The sequence below is a fragment of the Ochotona princeps genome, chromosome 2, assembly GCF_030435755.1.
Source record: "Ochotona princeps isolate mOchPri1 chromosome 2, mOchPri1.hap1, whole genome shotgun sequence".
NCBI lineage: Eukaryota > Metazoa > Chordata > Mammalia > Lagomorpha > Ochotonidae > Ochotona > Ochotona princeps.
The window spans coordinates 106,803,336-106,826,943 of record NC_080833.1 but is presented as its reverse complement, the minus strand read 5'-3'; the positions used below and the strand labels follow the sequence as shown (position 1 = coordinate 106,826,943).

Genomic DNA, 23,608 nt, shown 5'->3' with positions numbered 1-23,608 from the left:
AGTGCCAAAAGCTTGATCACTCAACAGTCAGCAACTACTGAGTGTCTCTGATGTGCAGGCACTGCGTGAAGTGCTTTGGCTTTGCTCAACATGACACAGCAGGCAAATAGCAAAGGGAGCACCCAAACCCAGTTACCAAAACCACAAATTCATTCCATTCCATGGCTACACCTCAGGCTGAGGTCAGTGTACCCACGCAACACCGAAGGACAACAGAACCAAAGGGCCATGGTGGAGAGAGTCATGCAGTCCTTCTCTTTAGCTTATTCTTCTGCAAGAAAAGCCCTACTGACAATCCACTTCCTCAGACACATACCACCTCCAGGAACAAATCAAAGTTGCCACCAATTGCACATTAGTTGCCACATTGTCTATGGTGTGCAATCTGGAACTGAGCGTTGAGGGTACAGAGGCAACCTCACAACTTGGTGGGCAAGACAAAAACACTCCAACAGAGCATATATGAAAACCTAGGGGAGAAATCCTATTAAAATGGGACAGATTCTAGAGTTCTGAGGGTTTTCCCAAAGCAGTGAGAAGCCAACCAATGGAAAGGTAGTACTCTTTACACCAGGGACTAAGGCCTCCAGCTTGACTCTCAGTGAGGTTGCCTCAGCAGTCTGGAACCTATTCCTAAAATGCAGCCCTGTGGTTATGGCATGTGCCCTGTGCCAGGGACTTCAGAAACAATGTCTGCCATCCACTCCAGATGACCATCCCCACTGACAACCCTCCACACAGTTGCATCAGAGGTGGTCCAGTCACAGTGGCAATCTATCCCAAGAATGCTGAGACTTTCGCGAATGGGCCACCCTGTGCCTGCAATCACTGGAAGGTGGGGCCCTATCACAGGTCACGTAGCTGAGGCTATCACGCCCTTCGAGCGGGTTATAAAACCTCGGGTGCCCCAGTGCTCCTCACATCACCAACATCTCCTCAATCACCCTTCCTGGTGCTTCGGGTAAGTGTGAGCCCTACCAGCTCTCTCCTCTTCCCAGCTGGTGTGGCCGAGGTCAGCTGACAGTGGTGGACCAAGGCCTCCGCTCCCTTCGGGAGCTGTGCTGTAGGGATTCTGCCTTCCCAAATCAAGTGAGGCTGTGATGAGATTCAGGCAGGGAGTGAAGCAGTGGTCTGAGAATGGAAATATCCCAAGACAAGGCTACCTTCCACTTCTGTGCCACCCCTATAGGGGCAGGCATGGCGCTGGGCAAAGGGGGGTCCAGCAGGTGCCTGTGACAGGGAGAAGCTAAACCCATCCTCACCTAACGAGGAAATGACACGTGTGAGATGCTGGGATGGGGCTTCGTAGCAGCTCCGATCTCCTCTGCCATGTTTGGGGTTAAGCAAGCCACAAAGCAAGTGACTGGTGTCTTGTGGGTTGGAGTCTTGTCCAAAGATCTACCAGGCTCTTGATCTGCTTTAACACAGAACTGTGGCCAAGCCTTTTTTCTTTTCTTTTCTTTTCTTTTCTTTTCTTTTCTTTTCTTTTCTCTTTTTAGTCTAATAACTAGCCCTCGGATCACCAATTAGCTCAGGGGAACAGATCAGGGGTTTGAGTGAAGGGCTTTGCAGGGAAGTAATTGCTGAGAGCCTTCTGACAGACCCACAAGCCCCCCTCTGCTGTGCTGGGGGAGGGGGTGGAATAATCCATTCTTGTAAACATTTGTGGACATTTTCTATTTGCGGTTGAAAAATCAGGGTTGAAATTGGAAGAGATCCTAGGAGTGATGTGTTGAAACTCTGTTTTTCAAACTCTTTTTTACAAGTGATGAGAAAGAGACAGGAGTGTGGGTGATCTGCCTCCAAGTCACACATGCGAGGGGAGAGCTGAGAGTACCACTTGTTGGGCTATTTAAGGCTTAGTGATGACTTGAGGGTTTGAAAGGGGAGGGATATTGACTGTTTTCCAGAAGGCGCAATCCAAGAGTCCCAGCTCCTTTGGTACAGGAGGCATCCCCAACAGAACTTTAGTCTGTTCAGGCTGGCTTCTAGAAGTTCAGTAGCATTACCGTGTTGCTATGGATGCAGCCGCCGCCTCCGCAGCTGCATCCTCGGGCAGTTGGTCCAGCGACGCTCTCTGCTCACCTTCTAGGATCTCCTTCCTTCCTAGACAAGATGTCTCATCAGAAGAAGCAGCCCACTTCCTTCCCTCCCGTGAGTTGCGGGAAGTCCTCCGGAGGCGGCGGCGGAGGCGGCGGCGGCAGCTTCTTTAGCGGCGGCGGCTCCAGCTGCGGCGGTCACTCCGGCGGGGGCGGCGGCGGCCACGTCGTCTGTTGCGGCGGCCACTCCAGCGGTGGTGGCGGTGGCGGCGGCGGCGGCCACGTCGTCTGCTGCGGCGGCCACTCCGGAGGCGGGAGCTCCGGAGGAGGCGTCAAGTACTCCAGCGGCGGCGGCGGTGGCTCCTCCGGGGGCGGCTGCTACTCCAGCTGCGGTAGCGGCGGCGGCGGCCACTCCGGGGGCGGCGGCCACAGCTGCGGCGGTAGCCACTCCGGGGGCGGCGGAGGCCACAGCTGCGGCGGTGGCCACTCCGGGGGCGGCGGCTCCAGCAGCTGCGGCGGCGGCTCCGGAGGAGGCGTCAAGTACTACGTCGGCGGCTCCAGCTGCGGCGGTGGCTCCTCCGGGGGCAGTGGCGGTGTTTGCTACTCCAGCTGCGGCGGCGGCAGCGGTGGTGGTTCCGGCAGCTGCGGCGGCGGCTCCTCGGGAGGCGGCGGCTCCAGCTGCGGGGGCGGCAGCGGCGGCGGCTCCAGCCATCCCTACCAATGCCAGAGCTACGGCGGGGGCTCTAGCGGCGGGGGCTCCAGCTGCGGAGGTGGCAGCGGCGGCTACTCCGGCGGCGGCTCCAGCTGCGGCGGCGGCTACTCCGGGGGCGGTTCCAGCTGCGGAGGTGGCAGCGGCGGCTACTCCGGGGGCGGTTCCAGCTGCGGAGGTGGCAGCGGCGGCTACTCCGGGGGCGGCTCCAGCTGCGGCGGCTCCTCGAGCGGCAGCGGCGGCTACTGCTCCTCGCAGCAGTCCACCCAGTCCTGCTGCGCGCCCCAGCAGAGCTACGGCGGCGGCTCCTCCGGCGGCAGCGGCGGCTGCTATTCCAGCTGTGGCGGAGGTTCCTCCGGGGGCGGCTCCAGCTGTGGCGGAGGTTCCTCTGGGGGCGGCTCCAGCTGCGGCGGCGGCGGCTCCTCCGGGGGCAGTGGCGGTGGTTGCTACTCCAGCTGCGGCGGCGGCTCCTCCGGAGGCAGCGGCGGCGGCTCCAGCTGCGGAGGCGGCTCCTCTGGGGGCAGCGGCGGCGGCTCCAGCTGCGGAGGCGGCAAGGGCGTCCCGGTGTACCACCAGACCCAGCAGAAGCAGGCGCCTTCCTGGCCGTGCAAGTAAGACCCCCCAGGTCACCACGGAGACCGATGAGCTGCAGGTGTTCTCCGTGGGTGCCGGTGGGCCTAGCGCTCTCATGATATTGCCCGAGGATTCCCTATCCTTCTGGTCCAGACAGTCCCCAGAAGAAGTCTCCGGATTCTCTGGCTGTGTCTGGTTCCGCGATTTTCCTTCCTGATGTCTGTACAACTACCTCCCACCCTCAGTGCCTCCACCATCAATAAATGCGCAATTCATGGGAATCTCTGGTTCTCGAGCAGTCTTTGTGGCTTCCAGAGTCTTGTGGTGTTCCGTAGTCACCTGTGGCTTCCAATCACTGCGCCTCGCTTGAAAGCCTTGCATGCACATTCTACTGGAGGAAAGGGGTGTAGGCATGGCTGGCAAACCCTGATCAAAGGTATCAACATTCTGGTTTGTGGCGTTATAGATTGTGAAGTGCATCCCACATACAACGATCCTGGGGAGAGCTTTTGTAGGCAGTTCTCCCACCCGGGGGGAGGGGGTGCGGGACGTGGGTAGCTACTGCCACTGTGGGTCTGCTCGCTGAACTCTGATGTTTTAAGGCAGGCTGCCCTGGAGAGGTAGTCTCCCATGGCCTGCGTTGCACATCTGGGAGGAGCACTGGGTTGTGCTACTGGGACTCCTGAGAGCAAACAGAATCATCTGAGACTTGCCTGAGCCTCTACAGCAAGTAACCACGTTACTCCGCCCCTGCAGGGGTAGGAGGAAGGAGAGCAACTGTTTCCTGGCCTCTTGGAGGAGTTTCTTCCAACTTGGAAAGATACAGCACAAATATAGCGAATGTTCAGCATGGATTCCAGAGAGATCATGGGAAGACACCATAAGTAACTTTCTAATTAACAAGGCAGGGCTACTGTTGCTCCCAGGGATGTGGGAATTGTAACATCAGCAGAGATGTAGAACAGTCCTGGCCATACTTTGGCTTGGCCTGCTGTGAGTAAATGCCAATGTATCCACCTGCTCCTGCTCCGTAAAAAAGCCAAAGCAACTTTTCTACTGAGTCACACTAGAACCAGATTTGCTCTACCCAGCTCCTCCACTGGCGCCAGCACCACCCTTGCCATTTTACAGAAATAATCTTATATTGATGAAGACAGGTAATAGGCTGAAATATAGAGAACTCCAACTGCTGTATTGATATTATTTTTAACAAATGAAAGTCAGGATATCAGTTGCATTTCTTGCTAGTGCTGCGATAAGTAGAGCAAACATCTCTAGACATAAATACCAAAAGAAAATATTGGAAGCTGAAGAAAACAAGGCAGTATATATAGTTAGAGCTCTTAGAACTAAAGGATTGATGATGGTGAGTCCCTGAGCACTATGGTTTGAGCATGACATGACCCTCAAACTCACACAAATGTTTAAATCTGAAAGTCATATCTTGCTGGAGTAGGAAGGTATATTACTGACCAGGTTGTGATGCTCAGGAGGATATAGATTTTGTGAAAAGTCTTTAGGTCATTGGAAACATGCCCCCACAAATTCTGAAAAGATTGGTTGGAAAACCCCAGATCAGGCTCACCTGCTGTCTTTCTGCTTCGTGGTCCAACATGTGATCTTCCATCAACATTCTGCCATTGTCGTCTGCCATTCTCATCAGAAAACAAACCAGGGGACCCAAACCATCTTGGATCTAAGCCTCTAAAACTGTAAATTCAATCAACATTGGGCTTGGCGGCGTAGCCTAGTGGCTAAGGTCCTCGCCTTGATCCCATATGGCCGCTGGTTCTAATCCCGGCAGCTCCACTTCCTCTCTATCTCTCCTCCTCTCAGTATATCTGACTTTGTAATAAAAATAAAATAAATCTTAAAAAAAAAAAAAAAAAAAAATTCAATCAACATTTCCCCTTTATAGTATCCTTGGATGTTTGGTTATAGTGATGAAAAGCCAGCTAACACATTGGAATATGTAGGCATTTGGCCAAAAGCCACTGATTAGATCTCTCAGCCCCATACTGAAGTACCTGGGATTGACCCCCCAGTTCTGGCTCATGACTCCAGCATCCTGTTAATGTACATGCTGAAGGACAACAGTGATGGGTCAAGCAATTGGGTCACTGCCACCCAAGTGACCCAGGTTGCATTCTCAGATTCAGATTCTGGGCTGTAACAGGCATTTGGAGAATTAATCAGTATAATGGAAACTCATTCACTCACTCACTCTCTCTTTCTTAGCCTCACACATAAGTCAGTAAATAAATGTTTTTCCAAACAGAGAGAATAAATTGCAAACACTTGATGCCAATGAATAAATGTATTATTTCAACAAAGAAATAGAAGATGCAAAGAAAAATCACATGAAAAACAACTAAAAGATACTGTAGAAGTGAGTTTTAGAGTTTTAGCTTAAAAACTCACTGGAGAGTCTCAACAATATAGTAGGGATGACAGAGCAAAGGGTCATTGAAGCCAAGAATGAATCAAATAAGTTATCCACTCTCAGCAGCAGGGGGGAAAGCCTGGGAATAAAGCAGGAACACAACGTGAAGAATGAAAGGTTACATCTGCATGAATGAAAGGTTACATCTGCATTATCAGAGTTTAGGAAGGAGGGGAGAGAGGAGTGAGACTAAAAAAAGCTACAAGAAAGGATGGCTCAAATTGATGGAAACAATAAACCATCAATTTCAAAATGAACGAACCCCAAACAGAAATCCACATCAAAAGATATCAAAATAAAGTTTCTGAAAACAAAAAGCATTGAAAGAAGATACAGAAAAATGACTTATCACTTATAGGAGAATTACTACTTTAGTGCCAGTTGATTTCTTGTTAGAAACCACAAAGACCATAAAGTGGTGGCAACACATTTTTCAAGTGCCGAACAAGAATTATAAGCCCAGAATTCTGTTTTCAGTGAGCACACCTTGAAGGAATGAAAGTAAAACAAAGCCAATCTAAAATGTAACAAAACAAGAAAAAATATTGTCAACTCATCAACCTAAAACAGTAATACATTGAAGTTCTTCAAACAAGAATGGAAAGAGTAAAAAAGCCAAGTCAGAACATCAAGGAGAAAAAACAGAATACAGTCAAGTGTGAAATTATGAAGAAATGTAGGGCAGTATTTTTTTACTCCAGAAATTCTGAAAAATTATACTTGATAGTTGAGACATATATGTGATTCTTAATGTATGTAGATGAAATGTTTAAGACAGTTATGTGGTAAGTGAAGGAATAAAAGGGTCTATGTGGAAGTCAAGTCTACATTTCACTCAACGTGATAAAATGTGCATGCCCGTACACTATGATGAATTATATAGAGAACCTAATACCTACAGCAGCCACTATACGTGTGTATACAGAGGTCCACTCAGAAGTGCTAGTGATAGATCAGAATGAAATTCTGAAATATGAGAGTAGAGATTTTGATTATAATATCACTTACACAGATATGAGGGCACAAATTCTAAGTGTCAGCTCAGTTTTTACCAAGTGAGTTCTTCCCTCTAACTAATCTCAGAAGTTTCCTTCCTTCATCTGCTCATTAGCACTCCTGAAGATAATCATTGGATTACTGGCATGTGTTTTGGAGATTATATAAGTGTAGACATACAGTTTTTAAAATTGATTTATATGTGTCATTTTATCCCATTTTACCCCATTTTTACTGAAAAATGTATTTTCAAATAATTTACCCATTTCTCAACTGGATTGTGTTGTTGAATTTTTTAGCTCTTTACATATTCTGAATATTAACAAAACATCAGATGAATCCTTTGCAAATATTTTCTCCCATTCTGTCAGTTGTCTGTGCACTCGCTTGTCCATTACTGCTTTTATTGACCAGACCTCTGGAGCTCTTTTTAAATTTTTTATTGTTATTGTTTTCTGTGGTACAGTTTTGTAAGTATAGGGATTCCCCTGCTTCCCTTCCCTTCTCCCTCCCTATTTTCTGCCTCCCACTATTTTCCCCCATGTAGTATACTGTAGTATAGTCCTTTAGTAGCATCTACAAGTGTAACATTCTGCTATTTAAGTGTGTTATGGCATTGTTGGTATAGACAAAGGTAGAAAATGTAGTATCATCTTATCAGGGTATATTTAAGTTTCGTTAGGAATTCTTTTATCAGCAGTAGAGATGTGTGCTGCCACATATCTACTTTCTGGTATGCTAGTCTCCATTACATAATTCACCTACGAGAATATATGCATATACTTGTTTACCTATATATTTGTTTTGTATTTTTGCTTGAAGGTTGCTTTAAATCAGAGAAAGCATAGGATGTTTGTCCTTTTGGGATTGGCTTATATCACTGAGCATAATGGTTTCCAGTTGGGACCATCTTGTTGACCAGTGGTAGAATTTCCACTTTTTTAGTGTTGTATAGTATTCCATGGAGTAGATGTATTTTAAAACACTATATCAGTGTTTTAAAAGGTTTCCTCTCTGGTTTCCCATAGCACTTTCGTATCTTCACATATAGTTATATCTTCAATCCATTTTTAAAATTCATTTATTTTTTTTAAAGATTTATTCATTTTATTACAGCCAGATACACACAGAGGAGGAGAGACAGAGAGGAAGATCTTCCATCCGATGATTCACTCCCCAAGTGAGCCACAACGGGCCGATGCGCACCGATCCGAAGCTGGGAACCTGGAACCTCTTCCGGGTCTCCCACGCGGGTGCAGTGTCCCAATGCATTGGGCCGTCCTCAACTGCTTTCCCAGGCCACAAGCAGGGAGCTGGATGGGAAGTGGAGCTGCCGGGATCAGAACCGGCACCCATATGGGATCCTGGGGCTTTCAAGGCGAGGACTTTAGCCGCTAGGCCACGCCGCCGGGCCCTAAAATTCATTTATTATTAATGTATGTACTTGATAAACATCATAAGATGAGAAAGAGACTCTTTTATCTGCTCATTTATTCTCCTAATGCCCGCAACAGTAGGCCTGGACTGGACCAGGCCAAAGGCAAGAGCCTAAAATTCCATATAGGTCTCCTACCTGGGTAACAGGGTCCAAGTACTTGAACTATCATCTTCTGATTCCCAGGCACATCAGCAGGAAGCTAGATTGCAAGCAGAGGAGGTGGGACCTCATCCCAGGCACAAGGCAGGCATCCCAAGTGGAAGCTTAACCTACTGTATCACAATACCCACTCCTGATCCATTCTGAGCTGGTTTTTGTATAGGGTTTAAGAAAGGGGTCTTATTTAGAACTTCTGCATGTGGAAATCGAACTTTGCCAACACTATGCATTGAAGACACTGTCCAAGGAATGTTTTTAATAGCTTTGTCAAAGATAAGCTTATTGTATATATACATACTTATTTCCGTAATTTACATTATGTTGAAAAAGTCAATGTAACTATTTTATGCCATTACAATGCTGTTTGGGTTATAATAGTCCTCTCGTATGTTTCCAAGGTGAAGTTTTATTTTTATTGTTCAAGTTCTCTTTAGTGATTCAAGGTCTTTCATATTTCCATATGAATTTTAATCATTTTTCCCTGATTCTGTGAAGGACATCTTTTGCTTTTGGTGGACACTGCATTGAATCTGTAAATTGCTTTAGGAAGAATGCACATTTTGACATTATTAAGTTTTCTAGTTCATGAACATTGAGTAGTCTTTCCACTTCTTATATTCTTCAGTTTCTTCCACTAGTCTATAATATTCATTGCAGAGAACTTCCACATTTTTGGATAAATTTATCACAAGATGCTTAATATTTTGTATCTATTATGAATAACTCTCCTAAGTTCTTCCCCAGCAAGAACTTGTTGGTATATAATTCACTACTTGTTTTGTGTGGCTTGTGGTTTTATGTCTTGAAGCTTTGCTGCATTTATCTGTTATTTTAATAGTCTCTTGTGAAGTCTTTTGCTTTTCCTATGTATAAAATGATACTATACACATAAAGAGATCATTTGACTTCTTTTCCTATTCGTCTTGCCTTTTATTATTTTCTCTTGCCTAATGACTTTGGGTAAAATTTCCAGAAATATGTTTAGTAACAATGAAAAGACTGTCCATTCTTGTCCAATTCAGATCTTGGTAGAAATTACTTCCAGCTTTTCCTCATTCAGAATGATGTCTGTGAGTATCTGATGTTTGGCCTTATTCTGTTGAGATATACTTTTTCTGTGTATGATCTGTTTGGTTTTCTAATAAAAGCGATATTTTCTTTTATAAAATGTTTTCTATATATAATAATACATAAATATATTATATATAAAGATTTCTCTATCTTTATGTAGATATATAAAGATTTGTATATATATATAAAGATATATATATATATATTTGAAAGGCAGAGTTACAAGGAGAGAGAAGGAGAGATAGAGAGATCTCTATCCCTAAGCCAGGAGCCAGGAGCTTCATTCAGGTCTCCCACTTTGGCCACCATCCACTGGCTTTCCCAGGCCATTTGCAGGAAGCTGCACCAGAAGTGGAGCAGCTGGGACTCATGCTGGAGCCCAGATGGGATTCTGGCATCATGAGTAGCAGCAGCGTAGTACTAGTGCCATCCTTGCATGTGCTGAGATGATCACATGATTTTTATCCTCTATTTTGCTGACACGATGTAAGAGTACAATTATTGAGTTTTGTATGTTGAACGATTCCTGCATCATTTGCATAAATCCCACTGAGTCAACTGAACAATCTTTATGATATGTTACTACATTCAAATTGCTAGTATGTTTGGGAATTGTTTTGCACCTAGATTCATCAGAGATATTTGTCTATAGGGGGCTTTTTTGGTATATTTGTCTGATTTTGACAAAATATTTCGGAATTCGTGAAATGAATTTGGAAGAGCTCCTTCTCTTTTAACTACTAGGAATCATTTCAGAATTGGTATTAATCTTCTTTTTTTTTTTTTTTTTTTTTGTAGCTTGTTGTCATCAGTGAAACCATCTGATTGTGCGCTACACTTTTATGGGAAACTCTTCATCACTGATTCAGTCTCACTGCTAGCTACTTATTTGTTCCAATTTTCCAGATTTTCACGATTTCATTTTGGAGAATTTTGAATTTTGGAAGTTTTTAGATTTTCGAACGTATTGGCCTGTAATTGTTCAGAATACAATAAAGCCAGCATTGTGGTCTAGAATGTAAATCCCACCACTGCAATGCTGGCATCATGTACCGTATCAGGTGCTCCCCTTCCAATCCAGCTTCTGGGGATGCAGGAGAAAATGGCCCAAGTACTGTGGTCCCTCCTGCCCATGAGGGAGATCAGGATGAGGCTTCTGGCCCTTGGTTTCAACCTAGTCCAACTATGACCATGGCAGCCATTTGGGGTGTGAGTCAGTGGAAGAAAGATCTCTCTCCTTCTCTCCTTTAACTTCTCCCCTGTGTCTCCCTTTCTCTCTATAAACTGAGTTTCAAGTGAGTTCTCAGATTTTTTAAAATAGTTCCTACTAATGCTCTGTGTTTCTGCAGTATCCATTACAATATTTCCTTTTAATCTTTGATTTTATTGATTTGACTCTTTTCTCTCTTTTTCAAGATCATTCCAGTTAATGGTTTGTCAATTTCATTTGCATTTTCAGAGAACCAACTCATCATTTCATTAACCTTTTGTGTTATTTGTTACTTTTATATTTTATTTCTTCTTGAATTTTTAGTATTTCTTTTCTTCCGTTAGTTTGGATATAGTACTTGTTTGTCTAAGTCCTTGAGGTGTATTGTTAATTATTTTCCATCCTTTCTTTCATATATAGGCTCTTCATGCTATTAATGTTCATCTTAGCACTGCTTTTGTTGGATCCCATAAGTTGTTGCTAGGTCGTATTTCATTTTCTTAACTTTGGGGAATTTTAAATATGTCTTTTGGTTTATTCAATGACTCAATATTCATTCAGAAGCATCTTGTTCAGTCTCCATATGTTTGTATAATTTCTGGAATTTCTTCTGTTGTTAGTCGTTAGTTTTGTCTCTTTATGATCAGAAAAAAATATATATGGTACAATTTAGTGTTTTCAAAATTTATGAGACTTATTTTGTAGCCAGCAGAGGGTCTATCCTAGAGAATGTTCCATGTGCTGATGAAAAGCCTGTTTGGCAGCCATGGGATAGAATGTTCTGTCAGTATCTATCAGACCCATTTGTCTTACAGTACAGACTAAGTCTTTTGTTGATGAAGGCTAGCCTTGTGATCTGTCCATCGATTAAAATTTGGTGTTTCAGTCCCCAGATATTTTGCTGTAGCTCAATGCTTCTCCTTAAATATTCTTCATTTTTGCTACAAAGTTGAGTACTCTGGCATTAGGAGTATATACATTCAAAGATCCTATCTTCCCATTTAATTGACTCCGTGACATTTACATAGTGACTTTGTCTTAACAGGTTTTTGTCTTAAAGTCTATTTCATCCAATGTAAGTATCCTACTCCAGCTCCCCTTTGATTTTGATTTTCATATAATGTGTTTTTGTTTCCTTCCATTTTCAATCCATGTCTAACTTTTGTGGTGAAGTGTTCTTATAAGCAGCACATTGTTGGCTCTTGTATTTTCCTTTTTCGTGTTCAATCAATCTGTATCTTTTAATTGGAGGATTTATTCTATTTAAATCCAAGATTATTATTGAAACATACTTTTCCATTTGAGACTTCTTTTGTTTGTAATGAGTTGAGTTTGTTCTTTCCCTGGGAAGTTAAGTACATTTACACACTTTCATAGTGAAGATTACCTTTAATTCTATATTCAGATAGTGTGCATCCTTAAGTACCCTTCATTAGGGTGCTTGGGGATGATCCATTACTCCTATCTTTTGTTTGTCTTCATAAAGTATTCCTCCCTAATTTATGAAAGAGAACTTCATTGGGCAAAGTATTTTGAGTTGATAGGGGGTTTTTTGTTTGTTTTGTTTTTTTCTCTTAGAAATTGTACTATATTTTTCTTTCAAAACTTGTACTTTATTTCTCCATTATCTCCCAGAAAATGAGGATCTTTGATGAAAATTTTGCTACCAATCTAATGGGAATTTCTTTAGAAGTGACCTGAATATTCCTCTTGCAAATTTTAGCAGTCTTGCTTGGTGTTGTATGTTTTAAAGTTTGATTGTAATGTGCTGTGAAGAGGTTATTTCTGATCCTATTTGGCATGTATGAGCTTCCTCATAGAGATCTCCATGTCTTTCTCCAGATTGGGAAGGTTTCCAGCTACTCTTTCTTTTCATTGATTTTATAAGCCATTGCTTTTAATAGCTCTCAAAATGTGAAATATTGCTTTATTTGATGATATCTTACAGGTCCTGAACATTGTTTTCATTCTTTATTTTTTTCATCTTTTTATTAGACTAGGATACTTCAAAATACCTGTCGTCAAGACCAGATGATCTTTCTTCTTTTAGCTAGTCTGTTGATAAGGCTTGCATTGTATGTTTTATTTGACTCTTGGAGTTCTTCATCTCCAATATTTGATATGTTTTCAATATTCCCATTTCTTTGTTGAACTTTTCATTCAGATCAGCATTGTCTAACTGTGTGTCTGCGTTGTTTAATATCCCTCAGGCTCACCTTCTAGCCATTCTTTTTTTTTTTTTTTTTAAGAATTACTTATCTTTATCGGAAAGTGAGATATACAGAGAGAAGAGACAAAGAGGAAGATCTTCTGCCCACTGATTCACTCCCCAACCTGTCACAATGGGCGGAGCTAAGCTGATCCAACGCCTGGAATCAAGAGCTTCTTCCACATCTCCCATGCAGAAGCAGAGTCCCAAGGCTTTGGGCCATGCTCTGGTACTTTCCCAGGCCACAAGCAGGGAATTGGATGGGAAGTGGGGTTGCCAGGACACGAACCTGTGCCCATATGGGATCCCAGTAGATGCAAGGCAAGGACTTTAGCTGCTAGGCTACCATGCCAGGCCCTTGTAATCATTCTTTAGACTTCATTAGGCAGTTCCTCAGTCTCTTTTTCTTCCTTGTCTGACACTAAAGTGTCATTGTGCTTCTTTTGTAACATTATATTTTTTTGCTTTTTTATATTTTTTTGCATTCCTACAGCAATCTGTGCCCATCTGATATAGCAATGATTTCTATTTCTTTTGTAGGATATGATTCATGGATTGAAGGCAATTAACACAAGATGTACCTTTGCATATAAGTTTGATAGACTACTTTGTGTTTAGTTCTGTTCGGATTCATGAAACAATATTAATGTATTATATATTATATAATAATACATAGGAAGCTGTATTACATAAACACATATGTGAGAGATATATCATGAGTATATATAATATATGTGCATATATACATATATGTATACAGAAATATATGTATGCATACGTGTGTGTGTATATATAATTGATGGTAATGATAGTGGAGATCTGGTGTGCTTCTAGGACCTTGTGCAGTTGCTGGAATCCCTCTCGTAAGTTCCCAGTCATTTCCCAAGGGAGGGACTGAAGTCAGGATCTTTTCAGGTATTGGAAGCAGGCTCTGCTGGTGCTGCTAGTGGGACTGACACTCAGATTCCCTGCCATTACCCAAGTCAGAAGCTGGACTTATGAGAGCAGCATTGGCACCAGAAATAGCCTGGGAGTCATGGATCCCAAGTCACTGCCCCATTCCAGCGCCCCAAGAATACCGCTCATGCTGCGGGTCCACCACAGTTTGTGTGAGAAGAATACTAGATCCACAAGAGTACCTTTGGCTCTGGGACAGCAGAACAAGACTCCCGGTTCACTCACTACAAATCAAGTGCAGATCTGTGTGAGGCACAGGAACCCCATGCCAGCGCTGCAGGTGAGAGGTAACAAAACGGCCCAGGAGAGTTTAGAATCCTAACAGGTTCTGCGGAGAGGGTGGGACTGTCACACCAGGGATTCAGTGGCAAGTTGGCCTTTTTCTCACTCCATGCTACAATGCTTGGTCTCAGTGCTTTATCACGTTCCCCCTGCTGACTGCATTGAGGTGACTTCTGTTCTTCCTTTGGAACCCACCTGCAGCCGTAGCTGCTCCAAGTCTTCCCGGTGAAGGAGGAAGCAAATCTCATACTTCTTGCTTGATGAGAAATGAAAATGTAATTTTATTTTTCAGCATGTATGTTTACAGTTTGTACCATCATCATTTATTAAAGAGAGTGTCTTTCTCTGTGTGGTTTTTAGATGTGTTTATCAAAAATCAACTGATTGTAAATACAAGATCTATTATATTCCATTACTATATTGTCTTCACAGTTTGAGTGCCTTTTGTCTCTCTCCTCATTCAACTAAATAACTCTTTATTTTTTAAAAAAAAATCAGTAATCAAGGACCCAGTGCACTGGTTGAATGGCTAAATCCTTACCTTACAAGCACTAGGATCCCATATGGGCACCAATCCATGCCCTGGCTACTCAACTTTTCATCAGGCTCCCAGCTTGTGGCCCGAGAAAGCAGTCGAGGATGACCCAAAGCCTTGGGACCCTGCACACATGTGGGAGACCCAGCCTGCACACCAGCCAAGAGGCCCCACCCCACTCTTTTATAAACCTGGAAGGAAGCTGGGTGGCACACACCTTTAGTGGTTCATCCTGCAGAGGCTTCCAGAAAACATATCCACACTCCTACTGCCCAGTAACCACTAGCATGTACCCACTATCCCCAGAAGCAACCAATCTGGTTTTCCTAAGTGGTTCAACCTGCTGAGGCCCCCTACGATCAATCAAGCAGTCCCACCCAACCTACTGGGGTCCCAAGAAGCTGTTGAGCAATCTGTTCTCAGAAGCTTGGTCCACTGATTCCCTGGGAAGCAGACACTCAGCTTTGCTCATCCCTTAACTCTTGCAGGCAGTTGGGCAGGCTTCCTGGAACAGGTGAGTCCCTGGAGGTCTTAGGGAATTTCTCCTGCAGCCCACAGGCATGGAGGGGTGTCTCCTGTGATCAAGCTGCTGTAGTTCAACCTCTAAGTGGCCTGCAGACATTGAGTCAATCAACTCCACTGCCATGCACCCACCCAGGCCCTCATGGGACCTGAGGAGTGTCCTTGACCTGCAGCCACTTGCACCAAGCCCAGAGATGCCAGACTTCGCAGTTGAAACGTAACAGAGCAGGAAAAAATGGCATACAATATGCAAAGTTCTGAAGGGAAAAAAATGCCAACCAAGGCTACTACATCTATCAACATGATTCTTCAGAAACAGAAGGAAATAAATATTTTCCATAACAAACAAAAGCTGAAAGAATTCATTGCCACAAGACCATCCCTCCATGAAATGCTACGGAATTCCAAATTTCAAAGTTATTATGAAAATGTAAAAATACACAACTCCATGGTCCAACATAAGGAGAAAGAAAAAAATTTTATCACTCATGCTTTATTTTTACTTTTTTCATTTAGGTTGCTATATATTTATGAGATTTTTTTACCTGTGTTAATTAGAAGAATATTTCTGTAAAGTTATTTTTTCTGGACTTACTGGGTTTTGAGAGCAGGATCATGTTGATCTCCTAGAACAACCCAAAAAGTATTTGGTGAGTCAAGATTTCCTGAAAGAACATGATATTAGTTTTCTAGTTTTCTCCTGGTGTGGACTGTGTTTTCTGGCTCTGTATTTAAGGGGATGTGTAATAGAAATGTATATCCAGATGTGGAGACAGTGCAGTATGTCTCTGCATCTAAACCAAAGATGAACTCCCAGTGAAACTGTTGAAAATATCCTGACAGTAGGATGTTGGACTCTCTGACGTTTGTCCATGCCTACAATGTCAGGAAACACTTCAATAACAGAATGGTGCACTTATGAATGTTCATGAAGGACCACCCATTGTAATACTAGAGGGGAAATCAGTAGGAGCAGAAGAGATTTGCGGACGGGGATGGGAAATCCCATATCCTGTAGAACTGCATCATAAAAGAGAGGGAGAGAGAGAAGAGAAACAGAGAGAGAGAGAGAGACAGAGATGGCAGGTCCTAGTCTGGTAGCTCAGTGGCTAAATCCTCGCCTTGCATGCCCCGGGAGCCCATATGGGCACCGACTCATATGCTGGCTGCTCCACTTCCCTTCCAACTCCCTGATTATGGCCTGGGAAAGCAGTTGACAATGGTTCAAAGCCTTGGGACTCTGGACTCCCATGGGAGACCCAGAAAAAGCTCCTAGCTCCTGGCTTTGGATTAGCTTCTCAACATTGTTACATTGGGATGAAATTACAGTAGGTTCCTAGGGGGGAAATCATATTAAAGTCACATATTTAAGGTCACTGTTTCTCTCCTCTGCTGAGTTCATAACTCACAAAATAAGCATCTACTGTTTAGGCCATCCAGCCTGTGGTATCCAGGATGGCAGTCCAAGAAGACTGGGGAATGTATTTAGTGACGATTTTGTAAATGTCAGACACGTGTGTTTGATAATTGAATAAATAAAATGCCATCCTCAATGTTTTGGTCTTCTCCACGAAAAACAGCCATGGGTACTTTCCTTCAAAGTCATTCTCTCTATCCCAGCAAAAAAAAAAAAAAAAAAAAAAAAAAAAAGCAATTGGAAATGATGAGTTTCCTGTCATTGGAACTCTTTTATGGAGCTAGGTATTTCTTTGGTGGGCTGCAGTTCAATAGGAGGTAAAACTGAGCATGTGGAAACATCATTTATAAACAGATGCAAAGAGTCAATGTGAAGTACCAAAGTGAATTACAAGAGGTAGGGTAAAATGACCAAATGTGGAGGCACAGAGTCTCCAACGCTCGCCCTCAGACAGGTCACTCAACCCCGGGGGTGTCTGGCAAAATGGTAGTGCCTAAGCCCACCTCACACAGCCTCTGTGGCGTTCACAGCTGCAATCCCAGACTAGATAAAAGAAAGTCAACCTTGCTGTTTTATGGTCCCAATCTACCCCAGGGTTTCAGATTCAGAATGTGCAGGTGCCACCTGCTTTCCCGCCATGGAGACAGATTTCACCTGCTCCCTGCTGGTGAGCAGCGACATTGCAAGTCAGTCATCACAGCCTCTCCTTCAGCCCCTGTGCTGTTACAGGCAGCCTTGTGGGGGTCAGGATTTTCTGACAGGGGTCACTGGGCTTAGTCATAACTTTCACAAAAGACAGATAGCTGTCCTTAAAGACATTGGCAGTAGATAAATAGCCTAGAGCAGAGGGCAGGGCTCTGGTTTGCAGTCAGCAGATTTGAGTTTGTGGACCTTGGCAGCACCTTGGATTTCTCATTAGTATTTATTGGGAGTTGCCAGAGTGACACCCTTTTTAAAACTACTTAATCTTCATCGAATTTTTATTTGTTTATTTTCTTTTTCTTTCAAAAGCAGAGAGAGAGGGTGACAGGAAAGGGAGAGAGAGAGAGAGACAAGAGAGAAATACAGAGAGACAAACAGGCAAGGATCTTCCATTCCCTGGTTCACTCCCAAAATGCCTGCAACAATCAGGGTTGGGCCAGACTGGAACCAGGATCCAGGTACTTAATCTGATCTCCCGGGTGGTTGGCAGGGATTCAAACACTTGAGCCACATCAGCTGTCATCTGCCATCTCCCAACTGTTTCCCACCACTGCGTTCCTGTCCATTAGCAGGAAGGTAGATCTGAAACAGACTAGCTGGTACAAGAACCAGGGACTCAGACATTGGATCTGGACTTCCCATGTGACAACATAACCACTGTGCCAAGGACCACCTGATAAAGTCACTTCATCTTAAAGAAAATAACAAAATATTAAAAGAAGCAATGTTCGTACTCTTCTTAAGAAAATGCCATAGTATTCAGAGGAACAAACAATTCCTATTATCAAAAATACTATTACTCCATCATTACAGAAGACAGAGCAGATAATCTATAGCAACTGTATTATAGGTACAGATGGAGAAATTCTGGTTTAGGGAGAATCATTACTCCATGCAACACCAAGTATATACACAGATGTATGTATTCTATTTTTAATTCTGTTTATTTCAAGTCCCAGAAGAGGGACATAACTCAGCCTGAACCCCTCACTCTCTAGGCTGATAGAGGCAGTATTCTCCTGAGAGAGTCCCCCTGCCCTTATCCGTGATGAAATTTACCTCTCACTTTCCCAAACTGTTAGGCAACTCACACAAACTGTTAAGAAACTACTCACATTCAGAAACGGAGATAGACCCTTAAGATACTCATGTGAACAACACACGGGTCCTAGTCCTTCCAGAGCACAGGTTCCGGAGTTCAATAACTGTACCAGTTCATTAACCACCTGACAGATGTCCGCTGATCACCCTGAGAGCCTGAAGTACATCTCAGAAAGAAGCAAAACTTGGCCGCCACAAAGCTCATCGCCTCAGAAGTGAGAAATAAAAATAAGCTCAAATTACCACACGTGGTCTCTAACTAGGGATCTGGGCCTTGGAAAATTGAGGAAGGGCCAAGAAGCAGGGATGCTGGTGCTGCGGCTGAGTGGACCATTGCATCACTCTGTGGATCCAGCACCAACTTACACTGGTGTCTCCAGAGAACAAGTGTGATGGTTGAGTGAGGAGACAAAACGGACGAAGAAGGCAGCAAAGGAGGACTCAGTGCAGAGGTGAGGGGCCCAGTGTGCCAAGGCAAGGAGTGTCCATCACATCCTGTGGCAGCAGGGACACAGAGACCTAATGGATCAGACCTACTTTATTCATATGCTTGATTATTATTTTTTTTAGAAAGTGACAACATAATCAGTATGACACAAGAAAGACCAATAATGTGATAGGGAATACACTGGGTTAAAAATGATGAGAACATCAACTCAAGCCATGACAGGGGAAAAGGAGGGGAGAAAAAGGAGTAATTATGATCAGGAGACAGTCTAATCTTCAAATCTTTAGATTTGCAGCTAACGGGTTGTAAATAAGAGTTCGTGCATGTTGGGGTCCACCAGTCTCCCAATTGCTGCTAGACACCTCATCTGCACTATTCACTTGGTCTTCACAGAATCCGTGTAAATTGTACACCTGCACACTCCACCTGCAGGTGGGACAGAGGCTTGGATTTGGCTCCAGAGATCCAGAGTACGAGAGCTGAACTGGTAACAGTGCTGCCTCCCACGTTGGATGGAGGTGAGAAAGAGGAAGAGAGAGTGACATGGAGCTTTCTGGCTTGGAAAAGCCTTCAGAGAAAGTAGGCACAATCCCTGCTGTGTAGGAAAAAGCAGGGATAACCATAACAGAGCCCAGGATCCAAAGCTCGGAGAGGGTCCTTAGCCAGATCCAGATCCTTGGAACAAAGCGTTATCAACAGATGGAGGTGCTCATAACTGCAACAACAGATGAGACGAGAGTCAGCAGGAGTGGCGGTGGATTGTACTGCACAGGAGGCAGACTGGCCAGCAGCTTGGGTAAAAATGCTTCATGGGAAAGCAGCTCAGGCTGGAAGACAACGCCCTGCCAAAAGATGTCTTGCAGAACAGTTTGCAGCTGGGGAGATCATGACTGATTTGTCAAAGAAGGAATGGAAGATAGGGCTACCCACTGACCAGGGTGGCTTTGGTTGTATCGACCTTGCTGATAGATGTGCTTCAAAATCAGTTGGCAATAACACACTCTATGTTGTGCAAGTGGAACCCAGTGACAATGGACCTCTTTTTACTGAATTGAAGTTCTACCAACGAGGTGCTAAGCCAGAGCAAATTCAGGAATGGATTGGTAACTACAAACTGAAGTGCCTGGGTATGATCTGCCCAGTAAAAATGGAAAAAGTTACAGGTTTATAATAATAGATTGCTTTGGGAGCGAACTTCAGAAAATATGTGACGTATTGCTAGAAGGTTTCCTCGGAAAACTGTCTTTCTTAAGCTTAAGAATTCTGAAAATTCTGGAATATATTCATGAGCATGAGTATGTGCATGGTGACATCAAGGCTTCAAATCTCCTCCTGACCTACAAGAATCCTAACCAGGTGTACCCATTAGGTTATGGCCTTGCTTCTCAGTACTGCCCAGAAGGAGTTCATACAGGATGCAAGGAAGATCTCAAAAGGTGTCACCTGCCAGTAGCTACACACACAAGGGTGTGGACCCATCAAGATGTGGTGATTTGGAAATCCTTGGTTAATGCGTGATCCAGTAGCTCAGTTGCTGTTTTCCTTGGGAGGATAATTCAAAAGATCCAAACTATAGTAGAAATTCCAAAATCATGTACAGAGAAAATATTACAGGCTTGATGGACAAATGTTTTCCTGGGATAAAAAAAAAAAAACAGGTGGAATTGCTAAGTACTTGGAAACAATGAAATTACTGGTCTATACTGAAAAACCTCTTCATCAAAATCTACAAGATGTTCTTTTTAAGGACTAAAAGCTATAAGAAGTAAGGATGATGGCAAACTGGACCTCAGTGTTGTGGAGAACAGAGGTATGGAAGCAAAGCCAATAACAAGGAGAAAGAAAGACGTGAAAGAGAGCACAGCATCCAGTGTCGAAGACACGGAGTGCTCAGACACGCAGGCAGAGACCATGCCAACCCATTCAAAACTGAGCAGAGTCCAGAAGTAAATCAGATGCAGAGAACAACTTTTCTTTATTTTCGTTTGATTGTGTTTTTCTTTTTTTTTTTTAAGATTTATTCATTTTATTACAGCCAGATATACACAGAGGAGAGACAGAAAGGAAGATCTTCCGTCTGATGATTCACTCCCCAAGTGAGCCGCAACGGCCGGTGCGTGCCGATCCGATGCTGGGAACCTGGAACCTCTTCCGGGTCTCCCACACGGGTGCAGGGTCCCAAAGCATTGGGCCGTCCTCAACTGCTTTCCCAGGCCACAAGCAGGGAGCTGGATGGGAAGTGGAGCTGCCGGGATCAGAACCGGTGCCCATATGGGATCCCGGGGCTTTCAAGGCGAGGACTTTAGCCACTAGGCCACGCTGCCGGGCCCTGATTGTGTTTTTCTAAGTGTTTTTGTTTTCATGTGAGTCTTGTGAGAGTTAAATAGTATTGTCTTTTATTTTTTTAACAAAAATAAATCTTTGTGAAACTAAAAAAAAAAAAACAATGAGACAATCTATGAAAATGTAGAGGGGTAAGAGAAGAGAACAGAGTCCTGGATGATCTTAGATTCCAATCAGGTGAGAAGAAGACAGTGTGATTGAAAGAGAATAATCAGAGACAGCAAAGAGGCAGCCAGAGCAGCGTGGCCTCCTCACGGAGGTTTCTGCTGCTTTTGTTTTACTCTGTCAACAGAGCTAATATCACCTGCAGACTTAGAACCAATGACCAACCAAATGAGCAAAAGCAGACCTGACCAGTCCACCTAGACGGATCTCTGCTAACCCAGGATAAAAATGACACCTGTCCAGGGCAGGGCTCTCTGAAACAGCTCTCTTCACCTTTCCCCTTGAGGAAGAGCCTTTCTCTCTGTTCTTAGGACAGAGTGTATATACCCTGTCATCATGTATGCAGAAGGCACTTTACTTCCTGGCTTTTTCTCCCTAAGTTTCATAACCCCGGTCTCATCAAGAGAAAAACAGACAAAGAGCCAGCATTGTGACACAGCAGGTAGGGATACCACATGTAACGCCTGCATCCTATGAGGGCGTTAATTCCAGTCCTGGTTACTCCACTTCCAATCCAGCCCCCTCTAATGTGCCTGGGAAAGCTACAGAAGATGACCCAAATGTCTAGATTCCTGAACCCACCTATGAAGGGACCCAGATGAAATTCCTGGCTTCTAGCTTCACCTAATTCCTGGTTTCAGCCCAACCTGGGCTGTTGCAGCCTTTTGAGAAATGAATCAACATGTGGAAAGTGTGTGTGTGTGTGTGTGTCCTTTCTGCAACTCTTTCAAGTAAACAAATAAATCTTTGGAAAAAAGCCAGCCACAAATTCCAGTTGTGTGGCGTTTTACACAGTGCATGGCCATTACTCCTCCAAACCGTTAAGCTCATCGAAAACAAGCAATGTATGAGAAATTTTCACAGACAAGGGACCCTGAAGAGAAATGACAACTAAATATAATGTGGAATCCTGGATGGGACCCTGGAACAGAGGAAGGACTTTAGTTTTAAAATTGAGAAAGCCTGAGTAAAGTATAGACTGTTTTCAACAGTAATGCATCAATATTTGTTCATTAATTCCATCAAACATACCACATTAATATAAGTTGTTAAGAAGAAACGGTGTTAAAACTCTCTATATTAACAATTTTCCTATAAATCCAAAACTTTTCCAAAATGTAAACTTTTTTTTAAACATAAATACACAAAATGAAATTGACAGGATTGCTATATTTATTTATAAAAATAAATCCCTAGTCCTGTGCAGCTTGTATTCCAATGGGAGCAGACAATCAATAAACAAGACAACTCATGGATAGTGTGATCACAGGTGCAGTGGAGGAGATGGTGCTGCCAGGCAGAGGAGCTAACATGACAGCTGCGGAGGACAGGGAACTGCTCCTGAAGAACACAGCATTCAAAAGAGGGGGCTGTGAGCAAATCTGAAGGGAAGACAGCACAGGCAGAGAGAGCCAAAGCCCACAGTCCATGCACGCCTGCAGTGGTGGAGGGCTATGAGGAATTCAGTGAGGCTGGAGGGCAGCAAGAGAGGAAGGGAATGCCATCAGAAGCAACATGGGAAGCTGTCTCATAGAGTGCTTTGGAGGCCATGGGAGGACCTGGCTCGTCCTCAGTCACAGGCAGCCAACATGAGCAGAACAGGACAGGTGCGACTTGGCTGGTGACAGGATCTCTCTGGCTCCTGTGTGGAGAAGGCGTAAGGGTGTGGGATGGCGGGATGAGGGGCTCCCAGGAAGAGGCTCTTGCAGCACTGCAGGAACTTGAATCAGGTGCTGAGGAGGGGCTGGAATTGAACATATTCTGAAAGGAGAGCCAGTCACATATGGGGAAGGAGGGAGGGGGTGGAGTCAGTGGAGCCCTGAGGCTTCTGGCCTGAGTACCTGGAAGAGTGGAATCGCCCTTTACTGAACCAAGGAAGACTGTGGTGGGGAAAGATCAGAAGCTAATCATTGGGCAGGCCATGTTTAAGTTGCCTACTGGGTATCAAAGTGGGGAGATAAAGTTTAAACCTGATACTAAAGGGAAAGGTTTCAACTATGAATTTGAGAAGTACTAGTGGGTCACGAGAGGAGGGGGAGAGAGAGAGAGAGAGAGAGAGAGCGAGCGAGCCCACCCAAGGAAGCCTGAACAGGGTGGCTCAAGGGAGGGAGCAGAGGGTTGAGCCTTAACCGGGACCCATCACCAGCAAGGTTAATGGGAAAGAAGCTCCAGGATGGTGGTTGCAGGAATAGCTGCACTGTTGCCGGATGACCTTGGCTTCCTCTGCTGAGAGGAGAGGGTCAAAGGAGAGCTGAGCCCTGGTGCCCATGTAGGAACAGTGGGAGCACC

The 23,608-nt window shown here is 44.2% G+C and overlaps 1 protein-coding gene and 1 pseudogene across 1 annotated transcript; both read left to right on the top strand.

The window, feature by feature from the left end:
- Window positions 1-1,579: 1,579 nt before the first annotated feature.
- Window positions 1,580-3,602, top strand: LORICRIN (loricrin cornified envelope precursor protein). Its single transcript, XM_058660921.1, has 2 exons — window positions 1,580-2,194; window positions 2,351-3,602. The coding sequence occupies exons 1-2, from the start codon at window positions 2,023-2,025 to the stop codon at window positions 3,361-3,363; spliced, it is 1,185 nt and encodes a 394-aa protein (XP_058516904.1). The 5' UTR covers window positions 1,580-2,022; the 3' UTR covers window positions 3,364-3,602.
- Window positions 3,603-19,613: 16,011 nt separating this feature from the next.
- Window positions 19,614-20,761, top strand: LOC101536599 (serine/threonine-protein kinase VRK1-like; annotated as a pseudogene).
- The last annotated feature ends 2,847 nt before the right edge of the window (window positions 20,762-23,608 follow it).